Here is an 18,444-nt window from a genome sequence, read left to right on the forward strand (position 1 = left end):
GGATTAGTGGCAGTTATGCTAATGAGGCAGGACTCATCTACAAGATTAGGTTGTGTCTTAAGTCAATCTCTTTTGGGATATAGAAGCGAGAAGAGAGACATGGGAGACCTCATACCACCAAGAAACAAGAGCCAGGAGGATAGCGCGTCCTTTGGACTTGAGGTCCCTGCACTGAAAAGTTCCTTAACCAGGGAAGATTGATGCCAAAGATCTTCCCCCAGAGCTGACAGAGAGAGAAAGCCTTCCCCTGGAGCTAGGCACCCTGAATTCAGACTTCTTGCCTCTTAGCCTCTTTGTTGAAGCCATCCACTTGTGGTATTCTGTTATAGCAGCACTAGATAACTAAGACAGTGGTCTTCTTTCTTTTCATCCTCTTCCTAATAAGGATATTGAATTCATCTGGATGATCTTGAGCTCTCCGGCTCTGAGGGACCAGGATTCTATAACTGTGGATACTTACTGAGACTACACACCGTGGGGCCACAGAGAGGCTTGTGTTGTCATTGTAGAAGTTCAGAGCATCGTCTCTGTCTTCATGGTGGCCCCCAACCATCACCCACAAACCTTTTTGATAGAATACCTTTCCCAGTGAGGATCATATTTTGATTAGCAGATATAGACTTCTTTTTAAAATTCTCCCTAAAAGTTAAGGTGATTTTATTCCTATAGTGACTGTATTTCAGGAGGTATACCAGAATACGTTTTGAAACTCAAATGTCTTTTTCCTGCTAACTAATCTCAGAATCTAGTTCAGCTGTTAAAACAGACTGTTTACTACCCTCTTACTTATGCCAACATATTGTACCAATTTTATCTAGGTCTCCAAGGGCCCCGTGCCTACCCCCCGGAGCCTCTAATCTCTGTCCCCTGCTGCATACTGATCCTTGGACACATCTGTTAGGCACGGGAGCCCTTCTAAACAGGGTAGGTTTTTTCAGATCAGATCAGCGTTCAGGGGCAACACTGTGTCACACTGTCTTTGCGTTGTTTTCCTGCTTGGTTGTTTAACATTCTCTATTGAGCACCTCCCATACCTGGCCTTAGGCTGGACACTGGGGAACACAGAGAGGAATAAATCTCTATTCTCAGGGAGCTCCTAGGCCACTGTTAGAGACATACATGAAATATAACAGATCATTATGGCTCACTGTAGCAAGTGCTCTACCAGTTGTGGAATGGATTCTATGCTCCATAGGGTTTTCAATGCTTGGTTTTTCAGAAGTAGATCACCAGACCTTTCTTCTGAGGTGCCTCTGGGTAGACTCGAACCACCAACTTTTCCATTAGCAGAGAGTGTGCTACCTGTTTGCATCACCCAGGGACAGCAAGAGCTGTGGAGAGGTTCAAAGTCCTGGGTGCGCAGAGAGAGGTCACATCAATCCTAGACTTCCAAGCCTTCAGGCAAAAAGGAACCTATGATGGTTTAAAGTATGGGAGTACTGTCGCCAGATTGGAAGGGTAGCTCTAGGGGCAGCGTGGAAGATAGATGGTGAGGACTAGAAGCCAGAAACCAGTTAGAGTCCAACGGAGCAGTTCAGTCAAGAGATTCTGAGCACTGGAATTATGCAGGGATGGTAGCAGTGGCTGTGGGGTTGAGATTAATGAACAAATCCGAGGGATATTTCAGAGGTGCCACAGATAAGACTTGATTGGTGGGTTGTGGACGTTGAATAGAGGAATCAAGCATGAGCCTGACATTCCTTTCTTGGCCCCTCAGTTACACTGTGAAATGGTGTTGAAAGTACAGGGGAGCAGATGTTTTGTCTGGGATAAGGACTAGGCAGAGGCAGCAGAAAGGGAGAGCATTTAAGGTGGAAGGGGCAGAGCAAACTTGTATGTAGACATCTTCAATGTGAAGTTTCTGTTCCAATGCTCATGTTTGATTAGACCAACGTAAGAAAAAAATAAAAGTTTCCGGGATGCCTGGGCAAAAGGAGCTCCAGACAAATACTGGACTCCAGCCTCCCCAGTAGAAGAGTGGCCCAGATACCTTACCCAAGGTACCTGGCCCACATGACAGTCCAACATTATCAACAGCTCCTGGTTCGTTCTTTGCCCATCAATTATTATGTTTGTGTGTGCATGTTCATGTGTTTGTTTTAATCCAGGCTACTTTTCCTCCTCCACGGAGCTAGGGAGTATTCATTTTATAAATGTGACATCAGCAGTCTTCATTATCTACCTAAGCACAGATGACTTGTTTTGAACAAGAACATCAGTAACCGTGTGCAAAGCTTCGAGATGAACTCTATTTGCAGCCACATGTAGAGAAAGAACTTAAAAACCAAAATTGTTGTTGTTGTTAGCTGCTCTTGAGCCAACTCCAACTCACGGTGGCCTCTTATACAACAGAACGAAACATTGGCTGGTTCTGCACCATCTTCATGATCACTGGCATGTTCGAGTCCACTGTTGCGTCTGTTGTGCCAGTCCATCTCACCAAGGGTTTCCCATACCCTTGTGGCCTTCTACTTCACCAAACATGATGTCCTCCTCTAGCAACTGATCTCTACCTAGGACGTGTTCAAAACAAGCAAGTCAGTCAAGAAATGTTCTATTGCGGTCCATAGGTTTTCACTGGCTAATTTTCAGAAGTAGATCACCAGGCCTTCCTTTCTAGTCTCTTAGTCTGGAAGCTCCACTGAAACCTGGACACCATGGGTGCCCCTGCTGGTATTTGAAATATTGGTAGCCTAGCTTCTAGCATCACAGCAACATGCAAGCTACCACAGTACAAAAAAACTGGCAGACAGGTGGCGGAAAACATAAATTACTAAAATTTAGAAATCCGTACAGCCTGTAAGTTGCATTCCAGGGTGTTTTGCATTTCAGATGCAGAGCACCGAGGTTGCCAGTGCCTTGCTTCTGTCTAGTAACTGCACTTCCAGCTTCTTTAGGCCTGGCATTTAGTTCCTGAGAAAGTCACTGGAGCTGTGCTCTTTTCTTTAGAGGCACTGATAATAATGTGATCCTTAGAATATTCAGAGGCCAAAGACAGGAGCCAAGAGTGATAAAGACATTTCTTCTGATCAGCATCAAGGTGATAGGCACAAGTGGCAGATACCGCCACGAGTCAGCTCCCCATCCCTGTCCCTGTGGCCTCGAAGTCTGGTGAATGAGCAAATACAGGCATGTGCATTACTGTTTTCACTCAAGCCTGTGCTTACTTTGATTTACCTTAACATTACGTAAAGAAGAACCGTCAATCACTCTCTCAGCTTTAAGCGTGGCTTATTTTTCTAAGCAGCATCACACCAGGGTATCCAGCACGTTCTCGCCCCTACTGTATTATCCAAGTATGACCACGTTTGTAGCCGAGGGGATGGAAACGGACCACTGACACTCAGAGTTGCATGGTAGGTTGTAAGGGTGCAGTGAGGGCAGCCAGGAGGTAAAACAGCTGGCTGTCCCAAAGACATGGGAGGCCTCTGAGGTGGGCCAGGCCTGGGTTTCAGTAATGATCTAGGAAGTACCACACTTGCTTGTACAAATATGGAGAACGTGCAGTCATGGGTTTGTGTACTCTTAGCTCTCTGGATAAAATCAATTTCCATAGTGATCAGACATGCAGAAGAGTAATTTCCTGTAAGTCCTGGGTCCTGGCTAAGTGGAAATGCTTCTGCTTGTCTCTTGTGATTATTTAAGCCAAATGATCTCAGAGGGCAAAAATTCACCACTGGCTCAGACTCTAAGCGTCTTGATTTGAAAAAGTTAACTTTTAGCTTAACCGCTATCCCCATCCTAGCCCAGGCCTAACGATTCACCTGGGCTGTGCCACCTCAGTTAGTATGACTGAAAGGAGCAAAATCTACATACGTAGTGTCTTTTTGCCTCAAATAAACGCTGCATTTCTTCCCTGAAAAGTAACCATTTTCATATGGCCTCTCTCATCATTTCCTTGGGATGTAAGGCCATTTTTATCACCTTTTTAAAAACGTGTTTTTTTTACAGCTGGAGTTAATGTTTTCATCTTCCTCTCCTAGTTTAATATCTCATTCCACATTAGAGCCCCGAACAGGCCAAACAGGTCTCAGTGCAGCTCGTAGCTGTACTAGTCCTGAGTGTCTGCAAACCTGGGTGTTCTTCTTTAGCCCTCTGTCTGGTCTGACTTGGCCAGGGTCCTCTAGCTCTTCCATTTCTCCATCTGCAAAAAAAAAAAAAAAAGCCACACAGCAATTGACACCCACTTCACAGGGATGTGATGAGGAATGAAGTGATAATGGTTATAAGATGCTTTGAACCTTCCCAAAGGGAAGTGATCCGAAAACACATGTTCTCTTCATCCGCGGGAGGCTGTCTTTTGCTCCTGGATGCAGCTGAAAGGTGAACTTTCCTGCCCTTACACATTTGCCCCCTCCCAAGGGTCTCTCCATCTCTTCAGATATGTAATTGGAGGGCAGACAAACAGGGCAGCCGCAGCAGGAGCCAGGCAGCCTCCAGCAGTGGAGATGTTCACAAGAAGGGAAGTAGGCATTCGTTCATGCAAGCACAGGCCCTGCAAGCTGCAGGCTTGTCTGCACCATAAATCACAAACAGGCGCATCACCGTGAAGCCCGAGTTCAGCACGAAAGAAAAAGCTGAGGCAGTGTAGGTTTGAATCCCGGCCCCTTTAAGTACTATCTGTGGGGCCTTAGATAAATTGCCTAACCTCTCTAAGCCTTTATTTGCTCGTCTCTAAAAATCAGAATAATAATACTGATTTTGCACAGTTACTGTAAAGTTGAAGTGAGATTTTTGTCATAGTGTCTAGTACATAGCAGTTGTTCAGTAAATAGCAGCTCCTGACTTTATGCCTTTATTCGGGGTAAATTGAGGAGTTTTGTCTCTTTGTTTTGTTTTTAACACAGCTGCATGTGTCTAAATACTAAATACAGTGAAGCACAGTGGGCAGTGGTGGTCCAGTGGTAGAATTCTCACCTTCCATGCAGGAAGGAGACCCAGGTCCAGTTCCCAGCCAGTGCACCGCAGTGCTCCCGTCTGTCGGTAGAGGCTTGGGTGTTGCTACGATGCTGAACAGGTTTCAGTGGAGCTTCCAGACTAAGACAGACTAGGAAGAAAGGCCGGCGATCTACTTCCAAAAATCAGCCGGCGAAAGCCCTGTGGATCACAGTGGTCTGACCTGCAGATAATCATGGAGAAGGCAGAGGATGGGGCAGCATTTCGTTCTGCTGTACGTGGGGGCCGACTCCACAGCAGCTAGCGATAACAGCAGCGTCCCTGTTGGACAGTCACACCCTCGGGTTCTGTCTCAGCCTTCCGTGGGGCCTCCTGCCCACCAGGTACCCACTGAGTGCGCTACTTGGAGAAGGCTTTGCCTATTCGTTGGTCTTCTGTGGTGAAGTCTTTGGACCTCACTCAGTAATATTCTAGGCTTCAACTCCCACCCCGTCCCCACGCCACTCCCTTGAATTGTCTTTAAGCTCCACCACCCCCAGAGGAAATTGATGTCCATGTCCTCTCATTCACTCCTCCACAGTGACGTGCAACAGCTGTTCACCATCTCTTGTAAAATTACTCGAAAATGACCCTTCAGTCACTCCTCAGGCTTCTCTTCCTCAGGATATTCAATCCGCATTCTCTTGACCTCTCTAGTAGACCCAACGCGCTTACCCCTTTGATCATCACTCCATCTCTAAGTCATTTCTGTGTTCCACATCTCCCTCTCACGTGTGGAAGCCCCATTCAGGCATGTTTTCCTAACAGAGCTCTCTTAGAGAAGCCAGCCTCTCCCCTCGGGTTGGTCTGAATACCTCTTGAAGGGTGGGTGACAGGAACCGCAAGGTTCCTTTCCATCTGGAAAGGAAGCAATTGAAGGATAATTTCCTACCTGTGTGCAAAGAAATGTGAAATTGTTTTATTTTCAAGTGAAATATATAGGTTTTATGATTTACATTGAAGACAAGACTGCTTGATCAAGGGCCTGTTCTCACTTGACATGAATGCAGACTATCCCCACTTCATCTGCCACTACAGATGCCACCAGAGAAGACGGTTCCTTTGGTGGTGGGCTCAAGTTCCCTTCTTTCGTCCCTGAGCTGCCCTGGAGTTTGAGAGGCTTTGCTAGTACTGTAAGTTGCCTGTCCTGATTTAGAGCAGCAGCCTGTTTCCTCCTTCTCTGTCCTTCCTTCACTAGTGCCTCTCTCAGCAACCCATTCAGCCCACTGGCTCCTCCCCAGAGATCACTTAGGCCAGTGAAGGCCATTTCCAGCCCCTGTCCCTGCAGCCAGCCAAATAAACCCAGCTCAACAGTGATCAGGATCTAAGGTGTTCGGAGGCCTGCCTGCTCTCTGTCATGCGTACACACACATCCATGCACACACACGCGTGCATACACGCAGAGGCAACCACGTGCACATACACATGCACTCACGCACACAGACGCACACACAGGGATGCACCCACATCCATGCGCACACATATATATACATGCACACAATGCATGCACACATACATCCACGTGCACACATGCATCCACATGCACACACATATACATACATGCACACGATGCATGCACACATCCACATGCACACACATATACATACATGCACACAATGCGTGCACACATACATCCATGTGCACACGTGCACACACACGTGCGTGCACATGCACAAAAACGTGCACGCACACATGCATGCACACACTCCTTGCATACTGTCATAGCTTACATGGGGGCTTGGCAATTCACACGGAAATTGACGCTGTTAAATGACAACAGAGAAACAATGGGGAGAGGTCCAGTGACAGTGGTCCCTGTCCTTTCATCTGAATCATGTCCAGTAATCCCCTTGGGTCTGGGACCCTGGGGGGCTCCTGAGCATACAGCTTACAGAGGTAGTCATCCTTCCTCTATTCACTCTGTCCCCTCCCTTGCCTGCCCAGTATCCCCACAGATGACCAACATCTTTAAAATGACTCTGAAACACTTTCTCTCCATAATCCCTCTTTTCTTATATGTGTTTTTCCCATTTTGAAATAGCAATGGTTGCCTCCTTAAGCAACCTTGGCTTTTGCCCTGGCATAGGAAGACAAATGTTTACCAGTAACTATTTCCTCATTGGGGAGAAGAAAAGGAAGGAAACATCAGTTGGTCCTGTCTTCCCGACACACACCCAACCAGGTTCTCTTTCTTCTTTCCTCACTCCTTCCCGGTAAGTAGCCCATCCCACGAGGTGAGGGAGCATTTGAGCTTCTAGTTCCTTAACAAATGCAGATAGCATTGTGTCTTCCCCAACTTCTTGTACAATTCTGAAAGGGAGAGGGGGAGTACATATATAATTTTATTACATTTATATTATACATATACATATATAGTTGTTTTTAGCTGCCATTGAATCAACTCTGATTAATGGTGATGTTATGCAGCACAGGAGAACAAAACGTTGGTTGGTCCTGTGTCACCCTCCAGATCGCTGGCATGTTCGAGTCCATCGTTGCAGCTGTTGTGCCCCTCCATCTCACCAAAGGTCCCCATGCCCTCGTTGGCTCTCTGCTTCACCAAACATGATATCCTCCTCTGGCAATTGATCCCTCCTGATGACATGTCCAAAGTAAGCAAGTCAGATTCTGTTCTGTTGTGGCCTATAAGATATTCACTGGCTAATTTTTGAAAGTAGATCGCCAAACCTTTCTGCCTAGTCTGTCAGTCTGGAAGCTTCACTGAAAGCTGTCCAGCACGGGTAACCTGCTAGTATTTCAAATACTGGTGACGTAGCTTCCCGCATCATAGCACCATGCAAACTGCCACAGTGCTACAAACTGACAGATGGGTGATGGGTATATAATGTAGTATATAGTGTATGAAGTAGAAAAAGATCCAGAGTTTAACCACTTGGAAATGTCTTACCGGGGAAGGTGATTATTATCTTAAAAGGGAATACTTTTTTTTCTTTTTTTTATTGTGGTAAAAAGATACATGACAAAACCTTCGCTCATTCAACAATTTCCATATTTACCATTCAGTGACATCGATTACGTTCTTCATGTTGTACTACCGTAGTCACTACTATCCTTGGCCAAATTATTCCACTACCATTAACATAAACTTAATGCCCCCTAAGCAAAAATCCTCCTTTCCCCCAAGAATACTTTTTATTGAGTCGATAGTGAAGTATATTTTAACTCATTTAAAAAAAAAAAAGAACTATTTGTGGGGACCCTCTTACATGCCAGGAAGTGCTCTGCATGTGGGTGTGGAGAGGTGAGTCAGATAGACATGGCCCTGATCTCAGAAAGCTCCCGTCCCAGGAGGAGACAGCTAACAGCCCAGTAATGGAATATGTGGCCATCATAAACAGGGGTGAATGCTGTAAAGACAGGACAGGGAGGGTCATGGATGTTCTGTACACAGGGAAACCCTCTATGAGCCTGGCTCTGCTCCTGGCGCTACTTTCTTGGAAGGTCTGTCTGTAAGCAGAGGTGCAGGCTATGTGCAGGAGTCACCCAGAAGAAGCCAGGATTGGGGGAGTTTCCTACCACTTCATTAGCAGAGGAAGACAGGAAGAGACAACCTAAAGTCACTTGACCCTGAATGTACTGGATAGTTAGTAATTTTAAAGAGTATTCATGTCAGCGGGGCATGAAACCAAAAGGATTTCAGCTGACTAAGGATCAGATGTAGCAAGTAATCACAATACTTGACATAAAGTAAGCTCTGGACCTGCTTCCAAACAGCAGCAGTGGAAGCTTTGCGTGTGCCATGCGTTTCAGCCACTCTTTAGCTCTGTAATTATTTTTATTGTTTTTGCTTGTTTCAGCCCCACCTCGAAAACTAGTAAAGTTCAAATATACTACTATGAAGTTCAAATTTCACATTGGTTCACAGTGCTGTCATTTTTAGATTTAATTTCGATGCGGTACCTATGAATACGCCTTATCCTTCTTGTTGTAGATTGAATCATGTCCCTCCAAAACCTGTGCCAACTTGGCTAGGCCATGATTCCTAGTATTGTATGATTGTCCACCATTTTGTCATCTGATGTGATTTTCCTGTGTGTTGTAAATCCTAACCTCTATGATGTTAATGAGGTAGGATTAGAGGCAGTTATGTTAATGAAACAGGACTCAATCTACAAGATTAGGTTGTATCTTGAGTCAATCTCATCAGAGATATTAAAGAGAGAAGCGAGCAGAGAGACAGGGTCCTCATGCCACCAGAAAAATAGCGTTAGGAGTGGAGCATGTGCTTTGGACCTAGGTCCCTCCACTGAGAAGCTCCTAGACCAGGGGAAGATTGATGACAAGGACCTTCCCCCAAAGCCAACAGAGAGGGAAAGCCTTACACTGGAGCTGGAGCCCTGAATTTGGACTTGTAGCCTCCTAGACTGTGAGAGAATAAACTTCTCTTTGTTAAAGCCACCCCCTTGTGGCATTTCTGTTGTAGCAGCACTAGATAACTAAGATACTCCCTAAACTGACTTTCCTAACCAAGGAGTTCCTTGCAAAGCCTTAAAGATACCTGTTGTGGAATGCTCCCGATTTTAGATTTTAGTGTGCATGTTGCCAGTCCCTGAAGAGAAGCTGTCCTAAAGTGCATGGGCTTCCTTCCACCCTGTGGTCTGGGGAGTGTTGCTCTTTCTCCAAAGGACAGGTACATCTCTGGAAGATGTATGCTGAGAATGTGCCATCCTGTATAATGAGTGCTCCATAACCTTTTAATTCTTCAATTTTTGTTTTTAAAGGCTCGAGTTGTCTGTTGAAAACATCTTCCAAGAGTGGCTTGAGAGTTCCGGATTACCAAAGGTACACTAAAGATAACTGCTTTGGGAGAGTCTATGAAGAATGGTAACACTTGCTACTTAGTGTATCAGTCATGACAATGGTGTGTGTGTGTGTGTGTGTGTGTGTGTGTGTGTATTACAGAGCTCTGGTGGCACAGTGGTTAAGAGTTATGGCTGCTAACCAAAAGGTCAGCTGTTCCATATCCACCAGGTGCTTCTTGGAAACCCTATGAGGCAGTTCTTCTCTGTCCTATAGGGTCACTGAGTCGGAATTGACACGATGGCAACAATTTTTTTATGTATATATTATAGGAAATAAGTATCTTACTGAGCTGGAGTATCCCTAAGTCAGGAAAATGCTGGTCTCCTCACCCCCATTTCACTGCCTCCAGTGACCTTGATGCTGTGGGGAACTTGGTGGTAGAACCTGAGCTGTGTGTTAAACGTGGTCTTTATAACTCGCAGTGTGTTTTGGTGGAGTCATCAGGCCACAGTTTAGTTCCTCCAGCTCTGTTCTTTGGGTGGAGCAGATGCTGAGGTGGTTTGCCTGCAGCTCTCATCTGGCCATGTCCTACCCATGGTTTCCATCCCTCATTTCCCCAGCTCAGCTGCCCCTCAGCTCCCTCCCCTAGTTCAACATCCCTGCCTCAGGCTGGCCTTCTCCTCCAGATGACCTGTTTAGATTCATTTCTCTGTCTTAGGGACTTGGCCACTCCTACTTCAGTTTTATTCCCTCCCTTCCTTTCAGCTCATGGGCAACTCTGAGACAAAAGTGTTTTCACTGTTAGCCCCAGCTCCCTGAGAGTCCCATGGCCTAGAGCCCTCTGCTCCTGCTTTCTCCAGGCCCCATGCTGCCCAGAGCCTGACAGGCGGCACTAGGTCACCTCACCAGCCCCCGTGGTGACTCGAGAACTGGGAACCTGGGAAGTCCCAGGGTGGCATCCTGGAATGGCTGGCCAAGGGGACACTGCAGGCCTGGACTTTCCTGGGGGGGGGGGCGGTGCTGGCCCCTGGGCAGCTGCAGTCTTGGCTTGAACCTTGGTGGCAGTTTCTGGTGTCTGTCAGCAACCCCCACACCGGTGGGAAACTCGGCCCTGGGCCCAGGCAAGCAGCCCCGTTAGCTGACTAGCTTCTGGTTTCTGGTCCATTGGCACATGGCTGGTTATACGAGCTTCCCCTTGGGAGTGTCTGAATGTCAATGAATGTCTGTGAACCATGAAATTAAGGAACAGGGGTGGGAGGGCTGTTCTCCATTACCTTTTCATCCCCCTCCTCAAGGCTTCGTCCTTTTCTACCACACAGGGCACATGTCAGCTACCAGCCACCATTAGCCCAGATTCCTAAAGGAGGACACATTGTCTTCAGTTCAGGAATATGTGCCACCTGTTAAAAGTTATTTCTTCCGTCCAATCCTCTGGGAGCAAAAAAGAAAGAATAAAACCCTGAGTCTTAAAAAACAAAACCAAAATAAAACAGGGATGGGGCAAGGCAACCCCTGGTCCTAGGAAGGAAGTGCCTTCAACTCACACACATTATAATGAGGTCTTGTACCCAGGCCACACACTGGGTACAAAAAAACCCCAGAGAAAATAAGGTTTGCCTGGTCCTGAGCAGCAGAGCTCCGCCCTTCTTGTCTTAGGTGGGGAAGCGTTCGCAGAAGCCATTTACGTGGTATTCCTAGGCCAGGCTGTTCCAGGGCTCCCAGGCATTCTTAGCGTGGCTCCGAGGCTGGGAAGTATCGGGACTGCTGAGAGCCAGGAACAACAGGGCTGCTGTTTGCAGCAGTGCTCCCAGGGAAGGGGAAAGAAAGAGCCTGCAGTTGCATGCTTAGAAGCAGGCGCACCCACTTGAGTTGTAGCCCTGGGGCTGACCCTCTCCCTCCCAGCAGGCTCTGTATTTCCCCTGAAGAGGAAGAGCCTGTGCAGCAGCAAGTGGCTTTTGCTTTTCGTTAAAAGGGGGAGGAGCACGTGGAAGGGAGCGATTTACCTCTGAGCCTTACTTTTTTTCTGAAGCTCTAGTTGCATTAATGACAGCTTATAGCGCAGACAGGAATCTCTGCCATAAACTGACGAAACCTGCTGTCAAAACACAGCCAGGTGCAATGAGGCCCACCAAGCTATAAATTGTCTTTAAGACCCAACTGGTATTTCCTTGGGTGCTTAACCGTTCAGTAAAAACAACCATGTGAGACAGAAAAGACCCTGATTTAGTGTACATCTTTTCATTGGTGAACGATCAGACGGCATCTTTTCATCTCTTCTGCCCATTTTCAGCCATTATTTTTATGGCGACGGTGATTTCCCTGCTCCTGGCCCTCTCCCACTCCTTGAGAGTCCCTTCTTGTTTCCACTTCACTGAAAGGCTCTGTGAAAGCCGGGGACCCCCTGGCTGTAGGAGCCCAGCAGTGAACGGGACACCTTGTTCTTTGTCCCCATCATTATGATATAGAGTTACCAGCGTGCTTGGCCTGGAACAACAGCCAGAGCCCTGAAAAGGCTCCAGTGCTCTTTGTTCTCGTTAAAATTTTCTCTCCACCAGCAACTGAAGTCATTCATGACCAAAGAGTCACATTTATGAGCAAAGTTTTCATTCCACAGGTTACAGAGGCTTTTTGTCTTCTCTCAGGAAGGCTTGCCTTGGGGTTGGCCTCAATTTTCCTTCTTGGCCACGTTGAATGGAAATCATTAAAAAAAAAAAAGTGGGGATACCTTCAGCAACAATAAAAGTAAGCATGAACCCCAAAGAAGTAAAAAGAAATCAGATTCAAGTACCCTTAAAGAACTCCCCCAATGCTACAACCTTTGGCTTTACAAACATTTAAAATTGATTGGACCACCAGTGTTATTTATATTATATAGATTATTTCCTTTGATGACTTTTTCTCTGATTATTAGAAGTATTACACATTGACTTTGGAAAATAAAAAGTTTGTAAGTAAGAAAATGAAAAGGACCCAGAAACTTTTTTTTTGATATCTATCCTTTCAACAAAAAAAAATTTTTTTTTTTTTATCCTTTCAGACATTTTTCTGGATGTAGGAAGACATATTTTACCCTTTTCTTTCTCTCCCTAAAAATTATACGTTCTCTATAGCAAGTTTAAAAATAGCAAAATAGAAAACGTAAAAGCCCTTGCTTCCTTGATCTTACTCCCCATAGAAAACCAGAGCCTGATGCTGACTTGGTATGTGGCCTTCCTCCTTGCATACTTTTTCTGTGCTATATTTTTTTAAACAAAATTGAAACCTTATTATCCAAACCTAAATTTTTCATTTTAAAATATATCCTGAGCAGTTTCCCATATCCTTTAATATGATGCAAGAGCAATCATTTTAACAGCTGCATAACTTTCTAATGACTGGATGTACCGTCGTTTCATTTACTCAGACCTCCGCTGTTGGAAAAAACCGGAACCAGACCGAAGCCATTGCCATCAAGTCGATTCGATTCAGCCTCGTAGCAACTCTATAGGACAGAGTAGAACTGCCCCGCAGGGTTATCAAGGAGCACCTGGTGGATTCGAACTGCTGACCTTTTGGTTAGCAGCCGTAACTCTTAACCACTACGCCAGCAGGGTTTCCCACTGTTGGGATAGTACGCGTTATTTTTAAGAAAGCTATAAAAATAGAAAGCTGTACATTCTGCTAATTCAGCAGGTTTTTTTACATATGTAGGTTCTGATTTCATGTCTGTGGGCCAAAAGGATCGCCCCTCCCCCAAACTTTTGTGCCGCATATATGTATATTCCAATCCTCTTTTAAAACATTTATCTCAAATATACCAGAAATCGATTTTCTCCATCCAGCCTTTCTTCTATACTCCTCCATCTTAGTTGTTACAGAACACCCTGATCCCCCTGTCTTCAGGCTCCTCCCCCCGTGAATCCATTGCCAACTTCCCATTGTTCATTATATTTGCCTGGACTATTACGGCAGCTAATTGGTGTTTTAGCCTCCAAGCTCTTCCCCTTTCTGTACATCATTTACATCAGTGCCAAATTAATCTTCCCAAAATACAGCTCACATCCATTCTTCTTGCCAGGAAATTTTCCTTCAATGACAATGCATTTAAAAAATAACTCTTTGGCCTGCTGTTCGAGGCTATCAGCAGTACTGCCCAAGCTACGTTTTTTTAGCCTTATTTCCCACCACTCCTAGGCATGTGCCCAACCATAACTACTAGCCTCCAAATATCTGTGAGCCTTGCCACTGGCTTTCCTTTGCGCATGCTGTTTTCTTTCCCTGGAACATTGTCTTCTCTCTGTCGTTAGCGTTTACCATGACAAAAACCATTGCCGGCTAGCCAATTCCAACTTATAGCCGCCTTATAGGACAGAGTAGAACTGCCCCATAGGGTTTCCAAAGCCCTGGTGGTGCAATGGTTAAGAGCTTGGCTGTTAACCAAAAGATCAGCAGTTCAAATCTACCAGCTGCTCCATGGAAACCCTATGGGGCAGTTCTACTCGGTCCTATAGGGTCCCTATGAGTCCAAATCGACTAGACGGCAGTGGGTTTGTTTTTTGCGGGGCGGGGGGAATCCTTACAGACTGCCACATCTTTCTCCCGTGAAGTGGCTGGTGGGTTCTAACTGCCAACATTTTGGTTAGCAGCTGAGTGCTTAACCACTGCACCGCCAGGGCTCCTTGCATTTATCATGACCTGGTTTATATTGTTGCTATTTGTATATGTGTCTCACACCATCCCACACTATCCCCTGGAAAGAAGGGTTAAATCTGACTCATCCTTGATGCTCATTTGTTTGGGGCCTTCAACATAGTAGATGCTCAGAGGCTACACTGTCCAATATGGTAGCCACTAGCCACACAGGGTTAGTAACTTGAAATGTATGTAGTGCACCTGAGAAGCTCAATGTTTAATTTAATTTAATTTTAATTCATTAAATTTACGTTCAAATGCTAGTACTCAGTTCAGTTATTTTTTGGAACAGCTTAGGTATGTGAATGAATCGACTTTTTCAGCGTTGTAAATTTTGCAAAATCTAAATACAGACCAAGCGTTTCTGGTTAAAATTCAGCATGCTAATTGAGATGTACTGTGAGCGTAAGGGACACACTAGATTTAGAAGACTTAGTCAAAAAAAAAAAAGAAGGTAAAATATCCCAATTTTTTTTTATATTGCTTCCATGTTGAAATGATACTTTGGATACATCAGGTTAAATAAAATAGAATATTAAGAATAATTTTACCCATTACTTTTTAAATGTAGCTACTGGGGTGGGGGGGGCAGGGTAAGGAGCCTGCTGGCACAGTGTTTGAGAACTCGGCTACTATCCAAAAGGTCAGCAGCTCAAATCCAGCAGCCACTTCTTAGAAACCCTATGGGGCAGTTCTACTCTGTCCTACTAGAAAAAAATTTTTTAAATAACAAATGTGGCTTGCTTTGTATTTCTGTTGAACAGCGCTGCTCTGAAGCTATTATGTGAATTAAAATCTGAGTGCATAATGCTTTAAAATCACCCACAGAATAGATGAATTATCTGCATTTTTGTCACATGTATGGGTGAAGATAGAGCTGACCAGTCTATAGACCTCTTTCATTCTGTGGTGGCAGCATGGGTGATTGTAGTGTGCAGGTAACTGTAAAGGGTCCCCATGTGACAACAGGCACTCAGAAGGGCATGAGCTAATTACCAGCCTTACTTCAGCTCCTAATTTCAATTCCCATTAGGGCTGTTTCCTGAGGTACTAACAAGGAGGCAGACAGATTCATGTCAACTTCACAACCCTTCTGTGCGTCCATCTACTGTTTGGGGGAATTGCTCACCCACCTTTAAATGGTAAAATCAGCGGCAGTGACGGTGAGGAGGCTAGAGAAGGTGGGTCATGTGCCAGTTACATAGTGTGTCCCAGAAGTAGGCAGCAATCACCTTGAGTTCCCAGACCTTCTTCTCCTGAATCCCAGCATTTAGAACAACAAGTCGTTTTATTGTCTTAGGAGAATGCCACTTCTTTCCAGCAAACACCTGCAAGTCGCCAAAAACCACACAAGCAAATGATGGGCAGTGTACATCTTGTAGGGAAAATGCTGCAATCACAAAGCTGAGGAAACTTGTTAAGACATGATGCAAGAGACTGGATGTCAGTGGAGCCACAAGGTGCTTTTATGCAGGAAAAGCCAGCTGGTTCATTAGGGGAATAACTTACAGTCTTCGTTCAGCATAGAGTACGTAATACTATGAACATAATTTTAAGGCCTGTTAGGAGACTCCATCTCAGTCATGTCCATAAGAATTCTACATTTAATGGTTAGTCAAGGAAACTGAGACTGGTTATATTGCAAATTCCAGAAAAATCATATTTTTCAAATTATGTGTGCTTTGAGATCCTTGGTTCATTTATATCCCTAATAGCAATGCCGTAATGTGGTTTGCTTGTTGAGCTCTTAATAATTTGTAGTTTCTTTCTTTCTTTTTTTTTTTTTTAATTTTTATTGTGCTTTAAGTGAAAGTTTACAAATCAAGTCAGTCTCTCATACAAAAATTTCTATACACCTTGCTAAAAAAAAAAATTGCTCTCCCCCTGATGAGACAGCACACTCCTTCCCTCCACTCTCTATTTTCGTGTCCATTCATCCAGCTTCTGATAACCTCTGCCCTCTCATCTCCTCTCCAGACAGGAGCTGCCCACATAATCTCATATGTCTGCTTGGTCCAAGAAGCTCACTCTTCAACAGTATCATTTTCTATCCCATAGTCCAATCCAATCCCTGTCTGAAGAGTTGGCTTCGGGAATGGTTCCTGCCTTGGGCTAACAGAAGGTCTGGGGACCATGACTGCCAGGGTCCTTCTAGTCTCAGTCAGACCATTAAGTCTGGTCTTTTTACAAAAATTTGGGGTCCGCATCCCACTGCTTTTCTGCTCCCTCAGGGGTTCTCTGTTGTGTTCCCTGTCAGGGCAGTCATTGGTTGTAGCCGGGCACCGTCTAGTTCTTCTGGTCTCAGGCTGATGTAGTCTCTTGTTTATTTGGCCCTTTCTGTCTCCTGGGCTCATAATTACCTTGTGTCTTTGGTGTTCTTTATTCTCCTTTGCTCCAGGTGGGCTGAGACCAGTTGATGCATCTTAGATGGCCACTTGCTAGCATTTAAGACCCGAGACAACACTCTCCAAAGTGGGATGCAGAATGTTTTCTTAATAGATTTTATTACGCCAATTGACCTAGATATCCCCTGCAACCATGGTCCTCAAACCCCTACCCCTGCTACGCTGGCCTTCGAAGCATTCAGTTTATTCAGGAAACTTCTTTGCTTTTGGTATAGTCCAGTTGTGCTGACCTCTACTGTATTGTGTGTTGTCTTTCCCTTCACCTAAAATAGTTCTTATCTACTATCTAATGAAAACCCCTCTCCCTCCTCCCTCCCCACTCTCATAACCATCAAAGAATATTTTCTTCTTTGTTTAAACTATTTTTCAAGTTCTTATAATAGTGGTCTCATAAAATATTTGTCCTTTTGCAACTGACTAATTTCACTCACCATAACACCTTCTAGACTCCTCCATGTTATGAAATGTTTCACAGATTCATCATTGTTCTTTATGGGTGGGTAGTATTCCATTGTGTAAATATACCATAATTTTTTTTATCAATTCGTCCATTGATGGGCACTTTGGATGCTTCCATCTTTTTGCTGTTAGGCTCCTAATAATTTGGCTGTCATTTTGGTTCAGTGGTTCAACTCTCACTTTCTATGTTACTAAACATCTTATTGAGCCCTGGTGATGTAGTGGTTAAGAGCTCAGCTGCTAACCAAAAGGTCAGCAGTTCAAATCTACCTCCTACTCCTTAGAAACCCTATGGGGCAGTTCCACTCTGTCCTAAAAGGTCACTGTAAGTCAGAACCGACTCAATGGCATCTAACAACAACAAACATCTTATCATGGATCCTTCAAATACAGTGAGTAGGTTCTCTGGCCTCACTTGGGGCATGAAATGCTTGTTTAGTCAGTTACTGGGCATTAAAATACCTGACCCTTCCCCCAGACTCTTTAAATTGGCATATTTGTCCATCAGAGTTGCAGAGATAGAGATCTTATTAAAATCTTTTTATTTTTAGCCTAATTTCCTTTATTTTTGGTATCTATGGCTTCATGTTTATTTCTGGTACTTCTCTGGCTAGTTCCACATTTCTTGACAATCCCCTGCAAAATGGCCAATAAAAATTACTCAAGCCAAACTGACCCTGTTCTGTTCTGTTGTGCGTGAATGGAGTCCCTCAGTGGTGCAAATGGTAAATACACTTGGCTGCTAACTGAAAGATTGGAGATTGGAGTCCGCCCAGAGGCACCTCAGAAGAATGGCCTGGTGATCTACTTAGGAAAAATCAGCTACTGAAAACCTGTGGAGCACAGTTCTACTCTGACATACATGGGTTGCCATGAGTCAGAATCAACCCAATAGCAGTTGGTTATGGATAAATATGATTTGGGTATAATTTTTTTTTACCCAAATGGTGTTGGTATCTAGTCCACAAAAATTAAAAATCATGTCTGGTAGTGTGAAAGGTAGAGAAATGTGGCAAGGGTCATTGTCACAGAGCACAGGGGGCAAACCGAAAGCTTGCTCCTGTGTCTGGGCCGGCTGTAGTGGGCCATTGGGGGCATCTGATTTGATACTGTCCAGATACATTGACCTGTTCACAGCACAATGCACTGCGATGAAACGGGAGGCCCTCTCCTTTGGTGCCCCCAAATGAAAGCTGTGTGTCCTTGTTCT

At 44.8% G+C, this 18,444-nt stretch overlaps 1 protein-coding gene across 21 annotated transcripts in view; it reads left to right on the plus strand.

Annotated features, from left to right (window-relative positions):
• The window catches only part of AOPEP (aminopeptidase O (putative)), a 464,323-nt gene that overhangs the window by 327,136 nt on the left and 118,743 nt on the right, over positions 1–18,444 (plus strand). For 17 of the 21 annotated variants that reach the window (XR_007518652.1, XR_007518651.1, XM_049895757.1 and 14 more), the window contains one exon: positions 9,678–9,738. Coding sequence is in view for 19 of the 21 variants with exons in the window: in XM_049895757.1 (XP_049751714.1) it covers positions 9,678–9,738 (61 nt within the window). In the remaining 2 variants the exon portion in view is untranslated. Of the gene's footprint in view, positions 1–5,973; positions 7,071–9,677; positions 9,739–13,102; positions 14,908–18,444 lie in introns of those variants that run through there. The other 4 variants (XM_049895762.1, XM_049895765.1, XM_049895760.1 and 1 more) reach the window with 3 other exon arrangements.

This window comes from Elephas maximus, chromosome 9 (assembly GCF_024166365.1).
Source record: "Elephas maximus indicus isolate mEleMax1 chromosome 9, mEleMax1 primary haplotype, whole genome shotgun sequence".
Lineage (NCBI taxonomy): Eukaryota > Metazoa > Chordata > Mammalia > Proboscidea > Elephantidae > Elephas > Elephas maximus.